The sequence below is a fragment of the Sminthopsis crassicaudata genome, chromosome 3, assembly GCF_048593235.1.
Source record: "Sminthopsis crassicaudata isolate SCR6 chromosome 3, ASM4859323v1, whole genome shotgun sequence".
Classification (NCBI taxonomy): Eukaryota; Metazoa; Chordata; class Mammalia; order Dasyuromorphia; family Dasyuridae; genus Sminthopsis; species Sminthopsis crassicaudata.
The window spans coordinates 496,827,360-496,844,550 of record NC_133619.1 but is presented as its reverse complement, the minus strand read 5'-3'; the positions used below and the strand labels follow the sequence as shown (position 1 = coordinate 496,844,550).

The 17,191-nt window shown below is 32.6% G+C and overlaps 1 protein-coding gene across 11 annotated transcripts in view; it reads right to left on the bottom strand.

Annotated features, from left to right (window-relative positions):
- Nucleotides 1–17,191, bottom strand: part of ARHGAP32 (Rho GTPase activating protein 32) — a 369,190-nt gene that overhangs the window by 114,806 nt on the left and 237,193 nt on the right. For 8 of the 11 annotated variants that reach the window (XM_074303813.1, XM_074303810.1, XM_074303812.1 and 5 more), the window contains one exon: nucleotides 1,150–1,231. In XM_074303813.1, the coding sequence (XP_074159914.1) occupies nucleotides 1,150–1,231 (82 nt within the window). Of the gene's footprint in view, nucleotides 1–1,149; nucleotides 1,232–1,590; nucleotides 1,800–1,842; nucleotides 2,206–4,407; nucleotides 4,818–17,191 lie in introns of those variants that run through there. The other 3 variants (XM_074303816.1, XM_074303817.1, XM_074303818.1) reach the window with 3 other exon arrangements.

Genomic DNA, 17,191 nt, shown 5'->3' with positions numbered 1-17,191 from the left:
CATAAAAATGAGAGTATCCCCTCCACTCTTAATGTAGATGGTTAAGGAATTGTGTGAAATGGACAAATTACTGCAAGCTGAAGAAAGAGGAAAATGTTAAGTAATAGCTGGATAAATTTTCAGGCATGATTAAAACACAAAAGCTTGCCTACTAATTCAGTGTTTTTAAATGGAATACAAGATGTACACTACCTGTATCACTTCAAGCTAAGCCAGCCTGAAGCACTATGGACTGAGCTAGGAAAATAGCCAAGGCTACAGACCTGGAGTAGTTCTATACCTATGACCGATCCTTGGTCTGGAAGATAGTTTTATGACAAGTTATTTTGTCCAAATCATAGTCCAATTTGCTTTTTAAAGTTATAAATTTATTTTGCTGGCCAACAAACAGATACAAAGTACTGGACAGTTTGTCACTCTGCTTACTTGCCAAACCTGAAAATTGTATACCTCTTTTCTCTGAAAAAATCCTAAAAGAGGGCTCCTTTTCCAGAGCCAGACATGAATGCTTACTTTTCTATGATATGAAATTAAATATTATCATGAAAAGGTTCTGAACTTCATAGATTTTGCAATTTTGTGGAAGTACTACCCCAATGAAGAATAAAAATGTTCTTCTGATTAATTTGAATCATATGCTTGTTATTATTATACTGCTTCACATATCATATGCAATTTCAAAACAGATCCCTGAAAATCCACAATATTCCTTTATGTAGTATTTTGGATTCCTAGTATATTGATGAACTAAACATTTCCTTCATATAGTAATCCTCTAACCATTTAACCTTCTTTTTTAACTATGTTTTCAAACCAAAAACACCTACATTATCTCTCATTTTATTAGCAACCTATTTTAGGTGGAAAATTTTTAAAAGCTAAAAACAGATTTAGTAAAATCCTTTTAAGACATCCAAGCATATACATGATATTAAATGATCAGAGACAAATAATAAGAACAAAATTATATATATATATATATATATATATATATATATATATATATGTGTGTGTACAATGTGCACAAATATCAACAAATACAGAAACAGAGGCAAAGTAGCAAAACAAACTACAAATCTAAGTAGAAGAAAATAATTGTGACTTAAAATCATTTTTAAAACATAATTTCCATAAGTAAAAGGGACTTACCTGGTTTGGGCACAGAGTTTGTCACTGACTGAGGAACTTTTTGGTTAATTAACTCGACACAGTGACCAGGAAAGAGTCCTACCTACAAAATAAAAGAAATCTATAAATACTCTCAATTCAGCTTTGACTAATGTGTTCCATGGACCCTCCCATTTGTGTCTACTATTCCCTGAAACAAATAACAGATGAATCCAATTGTACAAAACAATAATAAAATACAGTCTGTTGCTACAGAAAAATTATAGTTGTGTCTAATGTGGCCAAATATGCAAATTTGCTTTTTATTTTTCTAATACAGAATTTTTCATGTTATAAATATTAAATTTTAGCAATGAATTGTATATAAAAGACATACATCAATCAAATAAAAATTCAAAGCTAAAAAAAATCAATCAATAAATAAATTCAAAGCTAATAATGTTATTAGCTGCCCAATCATACCTTAATTACGTAGCTTTTATTTGCTTTTAAAAAATGAAGCTCAATAACATGTCTTTAAAAAACTTTTCTAAACTGGTCCTTAATAAAGTTCAATGATTACTTCCTACTTCTTGCCCTCCACTACAACATTCAAATGGTGTGTATGTATACATACACACACACACACACACACACACACACACACACACACACACACACACACAGACACACACACAAGCATTAAAAGCTCTTCATAATCTAGCTCTTTCCTACCTCTCTACTCTTCTTACACATTATTCCTCTATATCCACTTTACAGTCCAGCCATATCAGTCTACTTTCTCTCACTGCACATAACATTTCATCTCAGCTCCATCTCTTAGTCCCCTGGCTTCCTTCAAAGATTCAGCTCAACAACCATATTCTTTCTACAAGACATTTTCGGATTCCCTCTACTGCCCTGACATCCAACTTTATCTTGTGTTTGCTTAATATACCAATCCTCATTCAAGTGTATATATAAGGAAAGAGTTCTATTGGTTTGTGTTATCAGGAGGATAAAGAGATGTATCTGAAATGAAGATTATGGGAAAGGAATAAATAAGTTTGTATTCTTTGATTCCTTCGGCAACCCCTACCACAAGGGAATTGAGGCCTCTCCTTGAAGAGAGAGCCAGTGATTCATGGACTGATAAGATAGCCTCCTTTGGAAAGAAAACTATTCAATTTGGATCTCAGAATCTTGGTTTGACTGCTAATAATACTGCTTATTGCATGGGATTATTACAATCAAATGAGATAAAAATTGTATAAGTAGGGACAGGACCTCGACAGTTCTTAGAAAATATATGCCTTTTTTGAGGTTATACAAAATATGTGTAATATTCTATGTTTGCTTCTAATCCAACAGTAGAACAATGAGGAGTCAATTTCTGGCCACAAGTGACTATGATGATGAAAAAATTATAAAATACTACATAAGTGTTGATTAATAATATTATGATCATCCTTATTTCCTCTGATTCTTAAAAATTCTTAGTGCCAATATTAAGGAAGCATTATCATCACTCACAAAATATTGCAGTATATCACTACAGCTAATAGAATAAATATGCTAATATATGCCTTAAAACAAAAGAAAAAAATTAGGAGAAAAAATTGGTTCCCAAGTAATATTTACAGATGTTTCCCTAGATGTTTTCATAACTAGGCTGCTATGCAGCAGATGTAACAGCTGAAACTTTGGAAACCACATCCATCCGTGTGTCCCATTATTCAAAGACTCTGGGGAAGCATAAAGAAGGCTTCCAAGAATCTGATTCATCGAGAATTCTGAGTTGCACATTTTCCTTCGGTGTAGAATACTTTCATATGTTAATTTGTTGCACTCTTGCTTCAATTTGGGAATCCAAATATTGATAACCTATGAGGACTCAAAAGTTTACTTTAAATAATTAAATGTTGCCTGATTCTTTTCCAGAATCTCCATGAATAATGTCAAATAATATATCTTGAAAAAATGTAGGTTCTCATTTTGGGGAAAATCCCCAATTTTTATTTCATACATTTCTCCATTTACAAGCAAATCAGCAATCAATAAGTATTTCTTAAATGTTTATTCTTCTGAAATAGCATGAAGAAGAGGATTATTCCATTGGATATCTCCAATAGCTAGTATCTGGGTCATGAGCAAAATACTAATTTTAAATGAAAGAAAATGAAGTTAGTATGCTTTAATCCCATTTTGAGAATTGTTATATATATTTAAGAGATGTTAGAACTTTTTCTCAAGACTCAAAAAATATAAACTATAGCTTAAGATTTTACTTTATTCTCTTTTATGCATATTGTCATTTTTTGGTTCTAAGACATGTATCTTATTCTCTTCTATTTTTCAAAGATAAAAGATAGTGGTTAAGTAATCACATTCATCAGTCCTTTCAATATCATACAGAGATGGAATTCATCTGAACCTGGTGAATTGGACTTAGTTTCTGCTGTCAATTCTCCATTTATCATTTTTTGTCCTAATTCCAAAACTTCTACTTAATAGAACAGCAGCAAAGGATGAATTGAGTAACCCTGTCTTCTCATTGTTTATTTTTATCCATCTACCCTGTACTGATCCTAATCCTTCTTTCATCCTCTTTTTTTTTCCTAATTAAAAAAACAAAATGAAATCTCTTTTGATGTCCTTAGCATTCTTCTACAGGAATAGCTCATTTTAAATGTTAGCATTACTGTTATTTAAATGGAATGGTGCCATTTTGAGGAAGGCATTGATCTTTTGTTCTATCTTGCTTCTACCTTCTGTTAACTCAGCCCAAAGTCTACATGAACATATGTCTTATGCATTTATGTGCAAGAAATTATGCCAACACCGTGGGCAATAGTTCACATGAAAGAGATATAAGGCTTTTACTAGAAAATAATCATCTACTCCAACCCAATAAGCATTTATAAAGAGGCTAATATGTGCACGACACTGTTTCAAAAATATAAAGACAAAATAATATGCACAGGTGAAGTATATAAAATAAGGTAGAGAAAAGGCAAAAGAGAAATTACACAAAGTACTTTTAAAGATATTCAAGAGAGGAGCAATGATACTACATGAATACTTTTCTACAAGAAGTGAGTAAGGAAAAACTATTCAGATAGGAGAAGCCAAAATGGTCAAGTTAAGACAGGATCTTGCTTGAGTTTTCCCAAATTCCCCTCCAAACCACCTTAAAATAACTCCTCAAAACTAATTCTGAAGTGGCAGAACGAACAAAAGAACAGAGTGAAATAATTTGACAAAGGCATTTTAAAAATCAGCAGGAAAAGTGTGTCTCACCGGGATAATAAGACTGAACTGCATTTCAATCCGCACCATGCCAGCACAAGCCTCCCCTGGCCAGTCAGAAGTGGGCTGTGAGAGTAATTAAATCAGTGGCAGCAACTCTCAAGGCTCTCAGCCCACAGATCAGATAGGGAGGTCAGAGGGAAATTACAAGAGCCTGTTTCCTAGCCCTGGGAGGATACATTGCTCATACACAGTTCCAGTTTGCAATGCTAATATGGGGAGGAGCACAAGCAGAGCAAGGGACACTGCATTCCCAGAGTGGAAAAGAACGCTTGTGGTTTTTCATAAACCATTGTAAAGGCCAGAAGAGCAGTTATCAAACCTCTCTTAAGATGCCACCTTCTGAATATAAACTGTTTGCATTTTGGTTTTTCTTTCCAGGTTATTTTTACCATCTGAATCCAATTCTTCCTGTGCAACAAAAAATTCTGTTCTGCACACATATATTTTATCTAGGATATACTATAACACATTTAACATGTATGGGAATGCATGCCATCCATGGGAGGGAAGGAGGGAAGGAGGGAAAATTCAGAATAGATGTGAGTGCAAGGGATAATGTTGTAAAAAATTACTCATGCATATGTACTGTCAAAAAAAAAGTTATAATTATAAAATTAATTTAAAAAGTAAACAAATAAAATAAAATAAAAGATGTCATCATCAAGAAGTAAATGCTTACAGACCCCCAGAACAAGCTCTGAAAACCAGAAGCACAAAATATATTTACCTTAGGACAATGTTCCCTCTACTCAAGGAGCACAGCCCCAATTTAACATGAAGTTAAATGTCAAGAAATAAGCTAGGAACATGAATTGCAACAACAAAATAAACAAAATCAAACAAAACAAGATCCTAATCATAGAAAGTTGAGGAAATATTAGGAAAAGAAATGTTATGCAAGAAAATCATGAAAAAAGAGTCAATAGCATGGTAAAGGACACACACACACACACACACACACACACACACACACACACACACACACACACACAAACTAAAGAAAACAATAACTTAAAAATAGAACTAATCCAAGTTTAAGAAAGACACAAAAATTCATAAAGAAAAATAATTTCTTAAAAATCTGAACAGGTCACTCTTTACAGATGATATGATGGTATACTTAGAGAACCCCAGAGATTGTACTAAAAAGCTATTCAAAATAATCCACACCTTTAGCAAAGTTGCAGGATACAAAATAAACCCACATAAATCTTCAGTATTTTTATACATCATCAACAAAATCCATCAGCAAGAGATACAAAGAGAAATTCCATTCAAAATAACTGTAGATAGTATAAAATATTTGGGAATCTATCTACCAAAGGAAAGTCAGGAATTATATGAGTAAAATTACAGAACACTTGCCACAAAAATAAAGTCAGATTTAAATAATTGAAAAGACATTAAGTGCTCTTGGATAGGACGAGCAAATATAATAAAGATCACAATACTCCCTAAACTAATCTATTTATTCAGTGCTATACCAATCAGACTCCCAAGAAACTATTTTAATGACTTAGAAAAAAATTACACCAAATTTCATATGGAAGAACAAAAGGTCGAGAATTTCAAGGGAATTAATAAAATAAAATAAATCAAATTAAGATGGCCTAGCTGTACCTGATCTAAAACTATATTATAAAGCAGCAGTCACCAAAACCATTTGGTATTGGCTAAGAAACAGACTAGTTAATCAGTGGAATAGGTTAGGTTCACAGGACAAAATAAGGAACTGTAGCAATCTAGTGTTTGATAAACCCAAAGATCCCAACTTTTGGGAAAAGAATTCATTATTTGACAAAAACTGCTGGGGAAACTAGAAATTAGTATGGCAGAAATTATGCATGGACCCACATTTAACACCACATACTAAGATAAGATCAAAATGGGTCCAAGATTTAGGCATAAAGAACAAGATCATAAATAAATCAGAGGAACATAAGAAAGTTTACCTCTCAGACCTGTGGAGAAGGAAGGAATTTGTGACCAAAGAACCAGAGATCATTATTGATCACAAAATAGAAGATTTTGATTACATCAAATTAAAAAGCTTTTATACAAGCAAAACTAATGCAAGCAAGATTAGAAGGGAAGTAACAAATTGGGAAAACATTTTTACAGTTAAAGGTTCTGATAAAGGCCTCATTTCCAAAATATATAAAGAACTGACTCTAATTTATAAGAAACCAAGCCATTATCCAATTGATAAATGGTCAGATATGAACACACATTTTCAGATGATGAAATTGAAACTATTTCCACTCATATGAAAGAGTGTTCCAAATCACTACTGATCAGAGAAATGCAAATTAAGACAACTCTGAGATATCATTATACACCTGTCAGATTGGCTAAGATGACAGGAAAAATTAATGATGAATGTTGGAGGGGATGTGGGAAAACTGGGACACTGATGCATTGTTGGTGGAGTTGTGAAAGAATCCAACCATTCTGGAGAGCAATCTGGAATTATGCCCCAAAAGTCATCAAACTGTGCATACCCTTTGACCCAGCAGTGCTACTACTGGGCTTATATCCCAAAGAAATACTAAAGAAGGGAAAGGGACCTTTATGTGCCAAAATGTTTGTGGCAGCCCATTTTGCAGTGACTACAAACTGGAAAATTGTAAAGGGCTAAAACTCTGAGCAGATGCCCTTAACCTAGATAACCTAGCACTTAAGGCTAATTACCAATTGGACAATACTCTATTAACATGTTTGAAGAATGACCCTACTCAACTCTGTGCTAGCTTGATCTGTGGGTGTGAACAGAGAAGGGAGGAGAGATCAGAGGGTGGAATAAGAGAAGCAAGATTGACCATTCTTTGTCTATGGAGAGAGAGAAAGGAAGTGTGGAGATTCCTATATCTAATCCCCTGACAGTAACCTCAAAAGACCAAGAATAAATATTTTTCTTTTCTTGACTCTGGCTGATTCTAAGATATCCAGGATCGCAACAGAAAATGAATAGAACCCCATCAATTGGAGGATGGTTGAATAAATAATGGTATATGAATGTTATGAATATTATTATTCTGTAAGAAATGACCAGCAGGATGAAATCAGAGAGGCTTGGAAAGACTTACATGAACTGATACTGAGTGAAATGAGCAGAACCAGGAGATCATTATATACTTCAACAATGATACTGTATGAGGATGTATTCTGATGGAAGTGGATATCTTCAACAAAGAGAAGATCTAATTCAGTTCCAATTGACCAATGATGGACAGAATCAGCTATACTCAGAGAAGGAACATTGGGAAATGAGTGTAAACTGTTTGCATTTTTGTTTTTCTTCCCAGGTTGTTTTTAATCTTCTGAATCTAATTTTTCCTGTGCAACAAGAAATTCGGTTCTGCACACATATATTGTATCTAGGGTATACTATAACATATTTAACATATATGGCACTGCCTGCCATTTGGGAGAGGGGGTAGAGGGAAGAAGGGGAAAATTCGGGAACAGAAATGAGAGCAAAGGATAATGATGTAAAAAAAAAATTACCCATGCATATGTGCTGTCAAAAAAAAAAAAAGTTGTAATTATAAAATTAATTTTAAAAAAAGAATTAAAAAAAATCTGAACAGGGTAAGTAGAAACTAATGACTTTATGAGCCATTAAGAAACAAAACATATTCAAAAGAAAAAAATACATAAGAAAATGTGAAAGATCTTACTGGAAAACAAATGACCCAGAAAAGAGAGGAGTGATAATTTAAGAATAACTGGATTATTTGAAAAATATGATTTTTTTAAAAAGCCTATATATCATCTTTTAAGAAATTTTCAAGGAAAACTGCCCTGCTAGTCTAGACTAAGAGAGTAAAAAATAAATGGAAAAAACAGTTAAAGGTTTGTACTAAAAAGCTATTCAAAATAATCCACACCTTTAGCAAAGTTGCAGGATACAAAATAAACCCACATAAATCTTCAGTATTTTTATACATCATCAACAAAATCCATCAGCAAGAGATACAAAGAGAAATTCCATTCAAAATAACTGTAGATAGTATAAAATATTTGGGAATCTATCTACCAAAGGAAAGTCAGGAATTATATGATCATTTCTAAAAAAAAGTCCCAAAGTGAAAATTCCCAGCATTATAGCTAAATTCCACAGCTCCCAAGTCGAGGAGAAAACATCACAAGCAGCTAGAAAGAAACCATTCAAATACCATGGAATCACAGACAGGATAACACAAGATTTAGCAGCTTTTACATAAAAGGATCTGGGGATTTTTATTAGGATCTGAGAATTTAAGAGGCTTGCATTCTCAATGAATCAATAGTGTGCTGTGGCAGCCAAAAAGCTATGTAATCTTAAGCCCTATTAAGTGAGCACAAATAGAAAAAGAGGCAGCTAAGGGGCACAGAAGATAGTGTGTCACAGATGAAATCAGGAAGACTTATCCTCCTGAATTCAAATCTGGTCTCAGATATTAGAGCACTGAGCAAGTCAGGTAATCCTATTTGCCTCAGATCCACATCTATAAAATGAGCTGGAGAAAGAAATGAAAAGCCACTCAAATATCTCTGATCCCAAAGGGTAGATTACTGAGAAGAGTCAGTCATTTCTGAAATGACTAAACAACAACAAAGCTTCCAGAAATAAGAATGTGACAACTGCACCACACACTCCACTTTGTCATTATACCTCTGGAATACTGTGTTCTGAAGTTTTGGGTACCATGTTTTGAGAAGGACAATGATAAACTGGAAAGTGACTAAAGGAGTGCAACCAAGAAGGCTAAAGACCTTGGGTCATGATCTCTATGGATTAGCTGAAGAAATTGGGCATGTTTCGCTTTGAAAAAATTAGATTCACTATCTGCTAAGGGAAAATCAGGAACTATATGAGCAAAACTACAAAACACTTTCCACACAAATAAAGTCAGATTTAACCAATTTGAAAAATATTAAATGCTCTTGGATAGGGCAAGCAAATATAATAAAAATGACAATACTACCTAAATTAATCTATTTATTTAAAGCTATACCAATCAGACTCCCAAAAAACTATTTTAATGACTTAGAAAAAATAATAACAAAGTTCATATGGAAAAAGAAAAGGTCAAGAATTTCAAGGGAACTAATGAAAAAAAAAAAAAAATCAAATGAAGGTGGCTTAGCTGTACCTGATCTAGAACTATATTATAAAGCAGCAGTCACCAAATTCATTTAGTATTGGCTAAGAAATAGATTAGTTGATCAGTGGAATAGGTTAGGTTCAAAGGACAAAATAGTCAATAACTTTAATAATCTAGTGTTTAACAAACCCAAAGACCCCAGTTTTTAGGATAAGAACTCACTGTTTGACAAAAACTGCTAGGAAAATTGGAAATCAGTATAGCAAAAACTAGGCGTGGACCCACACTTAACACCCTACACCAAGATAAGGTCAAAATGGGTTCATGATTCAGGCATAAAAATGAGATTATAAATAAATTAGAAGAACATAGGATAGTTTACCTCTCAGACCTGTGGAGGAGGAAAGAATCTATGACCAAAGAAGAACTAGAGATCATTATTGATCACAAAATAGAAAACTTTCATTAAGTTAAAAGGTTTTTATACAAACAAAACTAATGCATACAAGATTAGAAGGGAAGCAATAAATTGGGAAAACATTTTTTAGTTAAAGTTTCTAATAAAGGCATCATCTCCAAAATATATAGGGAATGGACTCTAATTTGTAAGAAATCAAGCTATTTTCCAATTGATAAATGGTCAAAGGATATGACCAAGTTTCAGATGATGAAATTGAAACTATTTCTACACATATGTAAAGGTGTTCCAAATCACTATTGATAAGAGAAATGCAAAGTAAGACAACTCTGAGATACCACTACCCACCTGTCATATTGGCTAGAACGACAGGGAAAGATAATGGGGAATGTTGGAGGGGATGTGGGAAAACTGGGACACTGATACATTGTTGGTGGAATTGTGAATACATCCAGCCATTCTGGGGAGCAATTTGGAACTATACTGAAAAACTTATCAAACTGTGCCTACCCTTTGACACAGCAGTGTTACTACTGGGCTTATATCCCAAAGAGATCTTAAAGAAGGGAAAGGGACCTATATGTGCAAAAATATTTGTGGCAGCCCTCTTTGTAGTAGCTAGAAACTGGAAACAGAGTGGATGGCCATCAATTGGAGAATGGCTGAATAAATTGTGGCATATGAATATTATGGAATATTATTGTTCTGTAAGATTTCAGAAAGGCCTGGAGAGACTTACATGAACTGATGCTGAGTGAAATGAGCAGGACCAGGAGATCATTGTATACTTCAACAACAATACTATATGATGATCAATTCTTCAACAATGAGATGAAACAAATCAATTCATATAGAGCAGTAATGAACTGAACCAGCTTCACCCAGCAAAGAACTCTGGGAGATGACTATGAACCACTACATAGAATTCCCAATCCCTCTATTTTTGCCCACCTGCATTTTTGATTTCCTTCACAGGTTAATTGTATACTGTTTCAAAGTCTGATTCTTTTTGTACAGCAAAACAACTGTATAGACAATGTATACATATTGTATTTAATATATACTTTAACATATTTAACATGTATTCGTCCACCTGCCATCTGGGGAAGGCATGGGGGGAAGGAGGGGAAAAACTGGAACAAAAGGTTTTGCAATTGTCAATGCTGAAAAATTACCAATGCATATCTCTTGTAAAGAAAAAGCTATAATTTAAAAAAAAAAGAAAAAAAAAAGAAAAAATATATCTATGCATATACTTTGGAAATAAGAAAGCTAAAAGGAAAAAAAAAGAAAAGAAAAAAAGTAGATTCATAGAGAACATGACAGATGGGGAAATAATGGGTTAAAATTCCAAACAAGCAAATTTAGGCAAAAAATCCTAGCAATTAGACCTGCCCAAAAGTGGAATAGATTATTTCAAGAGTTGTTCGTTTATTATGTGTCAAGTATGTTAGAATAAAGATTGCTTGGTATATGATAGACTAGATAGCTGCTGAGAAATCGTCCAACTTTCAAATTCTGTGAGATTTTTATGGTAACATATTTACTTAAGCTCACTGCAAACACTTCAATTACATAAAGAAGTATCCAATGAAATTTTCTTTTGCTCTTTAGATACATATTGAAATCAACTCTATTATCAAGTATGAATCGACCTTTAGAAATTCTTCAAGTCATTTAATTTAGCATTAATGTTTTTGTGTCTTATAATTTATATAGAAAATATATCAATATAGAGACAGATCAATTCCTTCAATAACATTCTATTTTGTCAAAATAATTTTTGTTGATGGTCTAATAGTCCTATATGATTCACAGTATCTACTGTTCTCTCTCATCATTATTGCCAAAGCAAAAGAGGTCCTGTTAGGATTCTTGCAGATTTTGTGGGCCAGAACTTGTGACAAGGCAATGTGCTTAGTTCACACCTTTAAAAGGAGTTTACACCTTTAGACTACTGAAAGGAGTTAACACCTTTAAAAGAGCTTGCTCATTGGTTATGTAAGGAGTTCCCACAAGCCCATGGAGTACCCACAAGCCCATTCTCTGGGAAGATATAAGGAGCCAACATTGAGTCTGGAAGGAGTCAGTCTGGATAGGGTCAAAGAGAAGACTTCCCACATTCTCGGAGGCAAAGTCTTGATTCCCACATTCTAGGAGATTCACAGTCAAGATTTTATTCCCACGTCTACCTTCATGCTGGCTGGAGGCTTTGGATTCAGAGGGAGCTAGAGACTGAGTCTGGCTGGAGACAATCTGACAGGAAAAGATTCAAGACTTTGAAGGACACAATATATGAAAAGGACTTTAACTCCTGGCTGCATTTTGGGGATTACTGGAACTGAAACTAAAACTAAGACTGGCTCCAGAAACTCCCCAAGAGATCTCCTTCCAGAGAATGATCGCAATTTAGAGACAACAGAACTTCACATTTTGGCGCCCAACGTGGGGCAAGGACTTTTGTTTATCCTGAATTTGTCTGATTCTGAGCCCTTCAGGGAGCTAGACCAGACTTTACAGGTACAAAAAAGAAATGAAGTATATTCTGATTTTTTTAGTCAACTTCATGGATAAATATGGCAAAAAATTCATGACCAAGTATTTAAATCTCTGATGATGGGCCTCTCTAAGGTAAAGCCTTTTGCCAAGCTTCCAAAATTAGTAGAAACCATGAGGGCTTGTGTTTCAGTGATCATAAATTTTGAGAGGGTGAAGTATTTGGAGGGCACTATAGAGATGTCTATATTTTCTTTTCCATGTTTTGTCTTCTAGCTCTGCCTAATAATCATTTTTTATTTATTTTATTTAAAGAAACAGAATTTAAAAACAAAAAAAAAAGAAAAAAAAAAAAAAAAAACAGAAAAGGATACAAACCAAAATAGAACAAGAACAAAGATAACATCAAGGAGAATTCAAAATATATAAGAACAAATGATGAAAGTATGTGTGTGTATGTGTGTGTGTGTGTACACACACACACACACACACACACACATCAAAATATGAAATTATATTCATGAGTGTCCATATTTTTTTAACTTCCTGTGTAAATTGTTCTTTTGTTCTCTATGTACACATCTTTTTTATTTCATTCTTTTTCCCCTTTTTGTTCCTCTTCACCACTCCCAAGCATCAGCTTAATAATCTTAAAGGACGGACACACACACATACACTCACTCACACACACATACATACACTCTCTCTCTCTCTCTCTCTCTCTCTCTCTCTCTCTCTCTCTCTCTCTGCTCTCTCTCTCTGGGGCTAATCACTGTATTTCCAGAAATTCTTTTGATACTACGGTTATAAAATCTGTGATGTTACATAAAAATTGTGTCTAGAAAACATTCGTTGTAAGGGATAGTTTTTACAACAGTATATTTTGAATGGTAAATTTCACAATAACAGCTAGCTGTACTCAACATCAAATGAAACAAACAACAAAAAAAAAAAACAAACACATTTTTATGACAGATCACAGGTACTGAAATGACTATATTTCATAAAGTTACTATCCAAATATTCATGATTTTGGGAACATATTACATAGGCTACCTTCTCTTGGTCATGCTTTAAATTTATAAATATATATATTATTAGAATCTATATTTCCTATTTCTACAATTTTTTTTGTTTATGTGAAAGTATCAGTTTTTATCTTCTAGATTCATGTATTTAAACATAAAGTTCACACAAAGACATATTTGCTTTGTGACATATTAAAATTTCAAAAGGGATTAGTTTTCTTAGAATCATGTCCCATGAAACCAGGATAGGTCAATCTAATCCAACTTTCATTTTACAGATGAAGAAAGTGAACTGCAGAGGAGTTAAATGATTTGCCCAATGATTTATCGCTAGTTTGTAGCAGAACAAGGACTCACATCTTTTGACTCCAACTAAATTCAGTGTTCATTCCACTCTGCTATGTCTTCCACATGAAGTAGCCCACTAAAAGTAGATTCTTTGTGGAGCTATGTTAAACACACAAAAAGTAGAATTTTATTGCCCAAAGACCCTAAGCCACAAAGGCATTTCTGCCCACTTTATTAATAAATTAGCTATTAATTATTATGATTAAGGAAGCAAAGGAAGACTTTGTAGTGGACAATATACAATTCATCTTCATTATTACATTCTCTCTGATTTTAATTTTAGCCAGAGACCCTAATAAAATGTCCCATATTGCTAATTTCATTTTCCTTTATTATTCATGTAGCATACAGAAGGTTAAAGGAAGAATAGCATTGAGCAGATAATCCACAGTTTATTAGAATCTGGAATACAGAGGCAACTACATTAATTATACAAGAACTTTTCTTCTACCTAAAAATATAAAGAATACAGGAAAGTAACCTCTGTAGTATTTCCAATGGTTTAGGAATGTGCACATATAGCTGACAATAATAATTTTATAATTCTAGAACTTCTTGAAATAAAATTTTTGAAAGCAATTAAAACAAAATGACAAAAGCCCTAAAATAAAGGTAGAAGTCTTAATATATTCCTTAGCAACATGAGGAAGCTACTAAATTTCAGAGTAAAATGTTTATTTCTGTAGTTGAGTTCATGTTGCACTTCCTACTCATAAAACTTTGGAAAAGAAAAAATATTCACAGAATTATTTTAAGTGTATAGAGCCAACCAGGCCTTCTGTCTTTCTGGATAAATCTCTTGTTCATGGTAGAGCCTAAAAAAGTGTTGATCTCTGTCAGACATTTGCTAATGCTAGAGTTTGTTAGGAATAGTGGGAAGAGTCAGAAAATTCAGCTGATCACAAGAAGAGAAACAAGAGAACCACATGGGCTCACAACATCAATAAATTTAGAGAATATATTCAATTTTTAAGATGAATTTACATTAGTTTACTAATTACCTTAGTTTGGAATTAATTTAATTAGATTTTAAGATTTCTTAAAACCAAGATTTCTTGCTTTTAGTCATTTAAATCATTTAAACTTCAAAATATATTTTTTCTTTTTATCCTAACAACAATAACAACAAAAAGGCCCATTTAAGTTTCACCTTTTCCTTCTCTGATCATCCTCTGAGGAAGCAACTATGGATTAATGTAGTAACAATAGGTTAAACTTTCCAATTGGTAGAAGATAAGAAGTAGGAAGTAGCCCAAATCATCCATAAATTCATAAGCTTCTAATAACTAAAAATTTCTGTATAAATTATAATATGGAATATTTCATGCATTTTTGAAATGCATTTGGAAATATAATACCCAAAGAAAGAACAGATATGTCCTTGTTCAGAGAAAATCTGTATTTCAACTCTCACATTTTGCAAATGTATATATTAAGAGCTAAAGAAATTAACTGACTTTCCTAAGGTCAAGGAAAAGATATCACACAAATAGAGCTATATACCAAGCTTCTAACATTTTTAAAAATGAAATAAATAAACTTAGAGGGTAAGTATTCCTTTCATAAAAGGATTCATCAAAGAATTTTTTTAAAGTTCTATATTGGCATAATAATAATAATTTTAAATTTCTAAGAATAATAATATAAGGTTTGGAATTAAAACCAACTTCTAAATTTCTTCAAGCCTTATTTCAGGTACCTGCGTTGATTATATCCAAAAACACAGTTCCTTTGTAAAATCAGACCTATAACAAGATACCATATTATTAATACAGATCTCAAAATATCCTAACAGAAATCAATCGATAAATTATACTGTACTTGTAGCACTAGGACATACAGACCCGTTATCCTCAATTATTGGACATAACATTCATTTATAAAAACTTGCTAACATCTTAAATAAATATTTCTTCATTAAAAATTCATAATTTTCAAGATACAAAATCAGTGGTAAGTAATAAGGATAAAAATGAAATAACACCAACCAATAATAACTATTATGATAATGGAACATTTTGGATGCAATGTTAGCTTCATATAATGAATAAAATGCTAGACTTGGAGTCAGAAAGACCAGAGAATAAATACTGTCTCTTAAACTTGCTATCTATGTGACCCCAAGCACCAAATCTTATCTATAATTTCCTTATCTATAAAATGAGGATAACAAGAGTTTGTACCCCATAAAGTTATAAAATTCAAATTAGACAATGTATATCAAATACCTTGTAAAACTGAAGAGCTATATAAATATAATCTCTAACATCAGCAATGCAAATATAATTATTTTTGATAATTAAATTTACCTCTAACTTTTTGGAAACACCTGAATTACAGAAAACTATGTATATCTATACAATGAACAACAGGTTTATCAATATAAGCCTCCTTCTTTGTAGCTGCTTCAGACCAATAATGAAGATACAAAATAGTATTTTAGCTACGTAAGTTTATTTTATATTTAATGTACATATATATATATAATACATTTACAAATAATCTGCATAGTTTTCTCCTATAAGATGCACTTAAGTTTTCAGATTTTTAATTATTGAATATGGTTATAATTATATAGCTAATATGACTGAATAGATATTCTTTTTATAGCTTGCTGCCTATTTATGATGATGAAAGGCAAAATTTATTAATGGTGCTTTCTACATTTAAAGACAATATACTTTAGAACTCGTACTTCATTCATTTTCAAAACATTATTAAGAAGACCAAAATAATGCTATTCTCTTTCTATAAGTATAAAAACTACTATGAAAAGAACTTAAATATTTTGTCTGAAACTGCATAGAGATTTCTAGTTTTCTGAGCAGTATGGTTATGATTCTTTCAGAATGAGTTACCATCAATGGCTAATATATATACTTCAAAGTCCTGAATTTGACCTTTAGCATTCCTAGGACTTGTATCTGAGTTTATGGACTTCCAAAGTTCTCTACTATTATCATATTAATATCTTAGTTATTGTACCTTCAGTGACTAGTGTAACTTTACGACACTGGTGTCTGTAAATTATAGAGGTACAAAAGTGGCTGTCATACACAACCAAATTCTAATTACCTGTATGGAGCTTACTCTCTTTTAAGATATAAGCATAAAACAAATTTTATACTAGTCTGGCATTTCCTTTGTCATCATAAAAAATATTCTTAACTGCCTCTTGTCACCATTAAGAACTTATATCAATGTTAAAAATCTATGATTTCTTTTCAGTGGAAATTTCTGGCATTGCAGATTTGAATCTTACCTTTACTAAAGCCTTGGAAATTAATCTGGGGGCATTAAATAATATGCCCCCAGTCAAAGAGCTAGTTCAATCAGTGAATTCATATATATTAATTACCTATTATATGACAGACACTGTGCAAAGTTCTGGA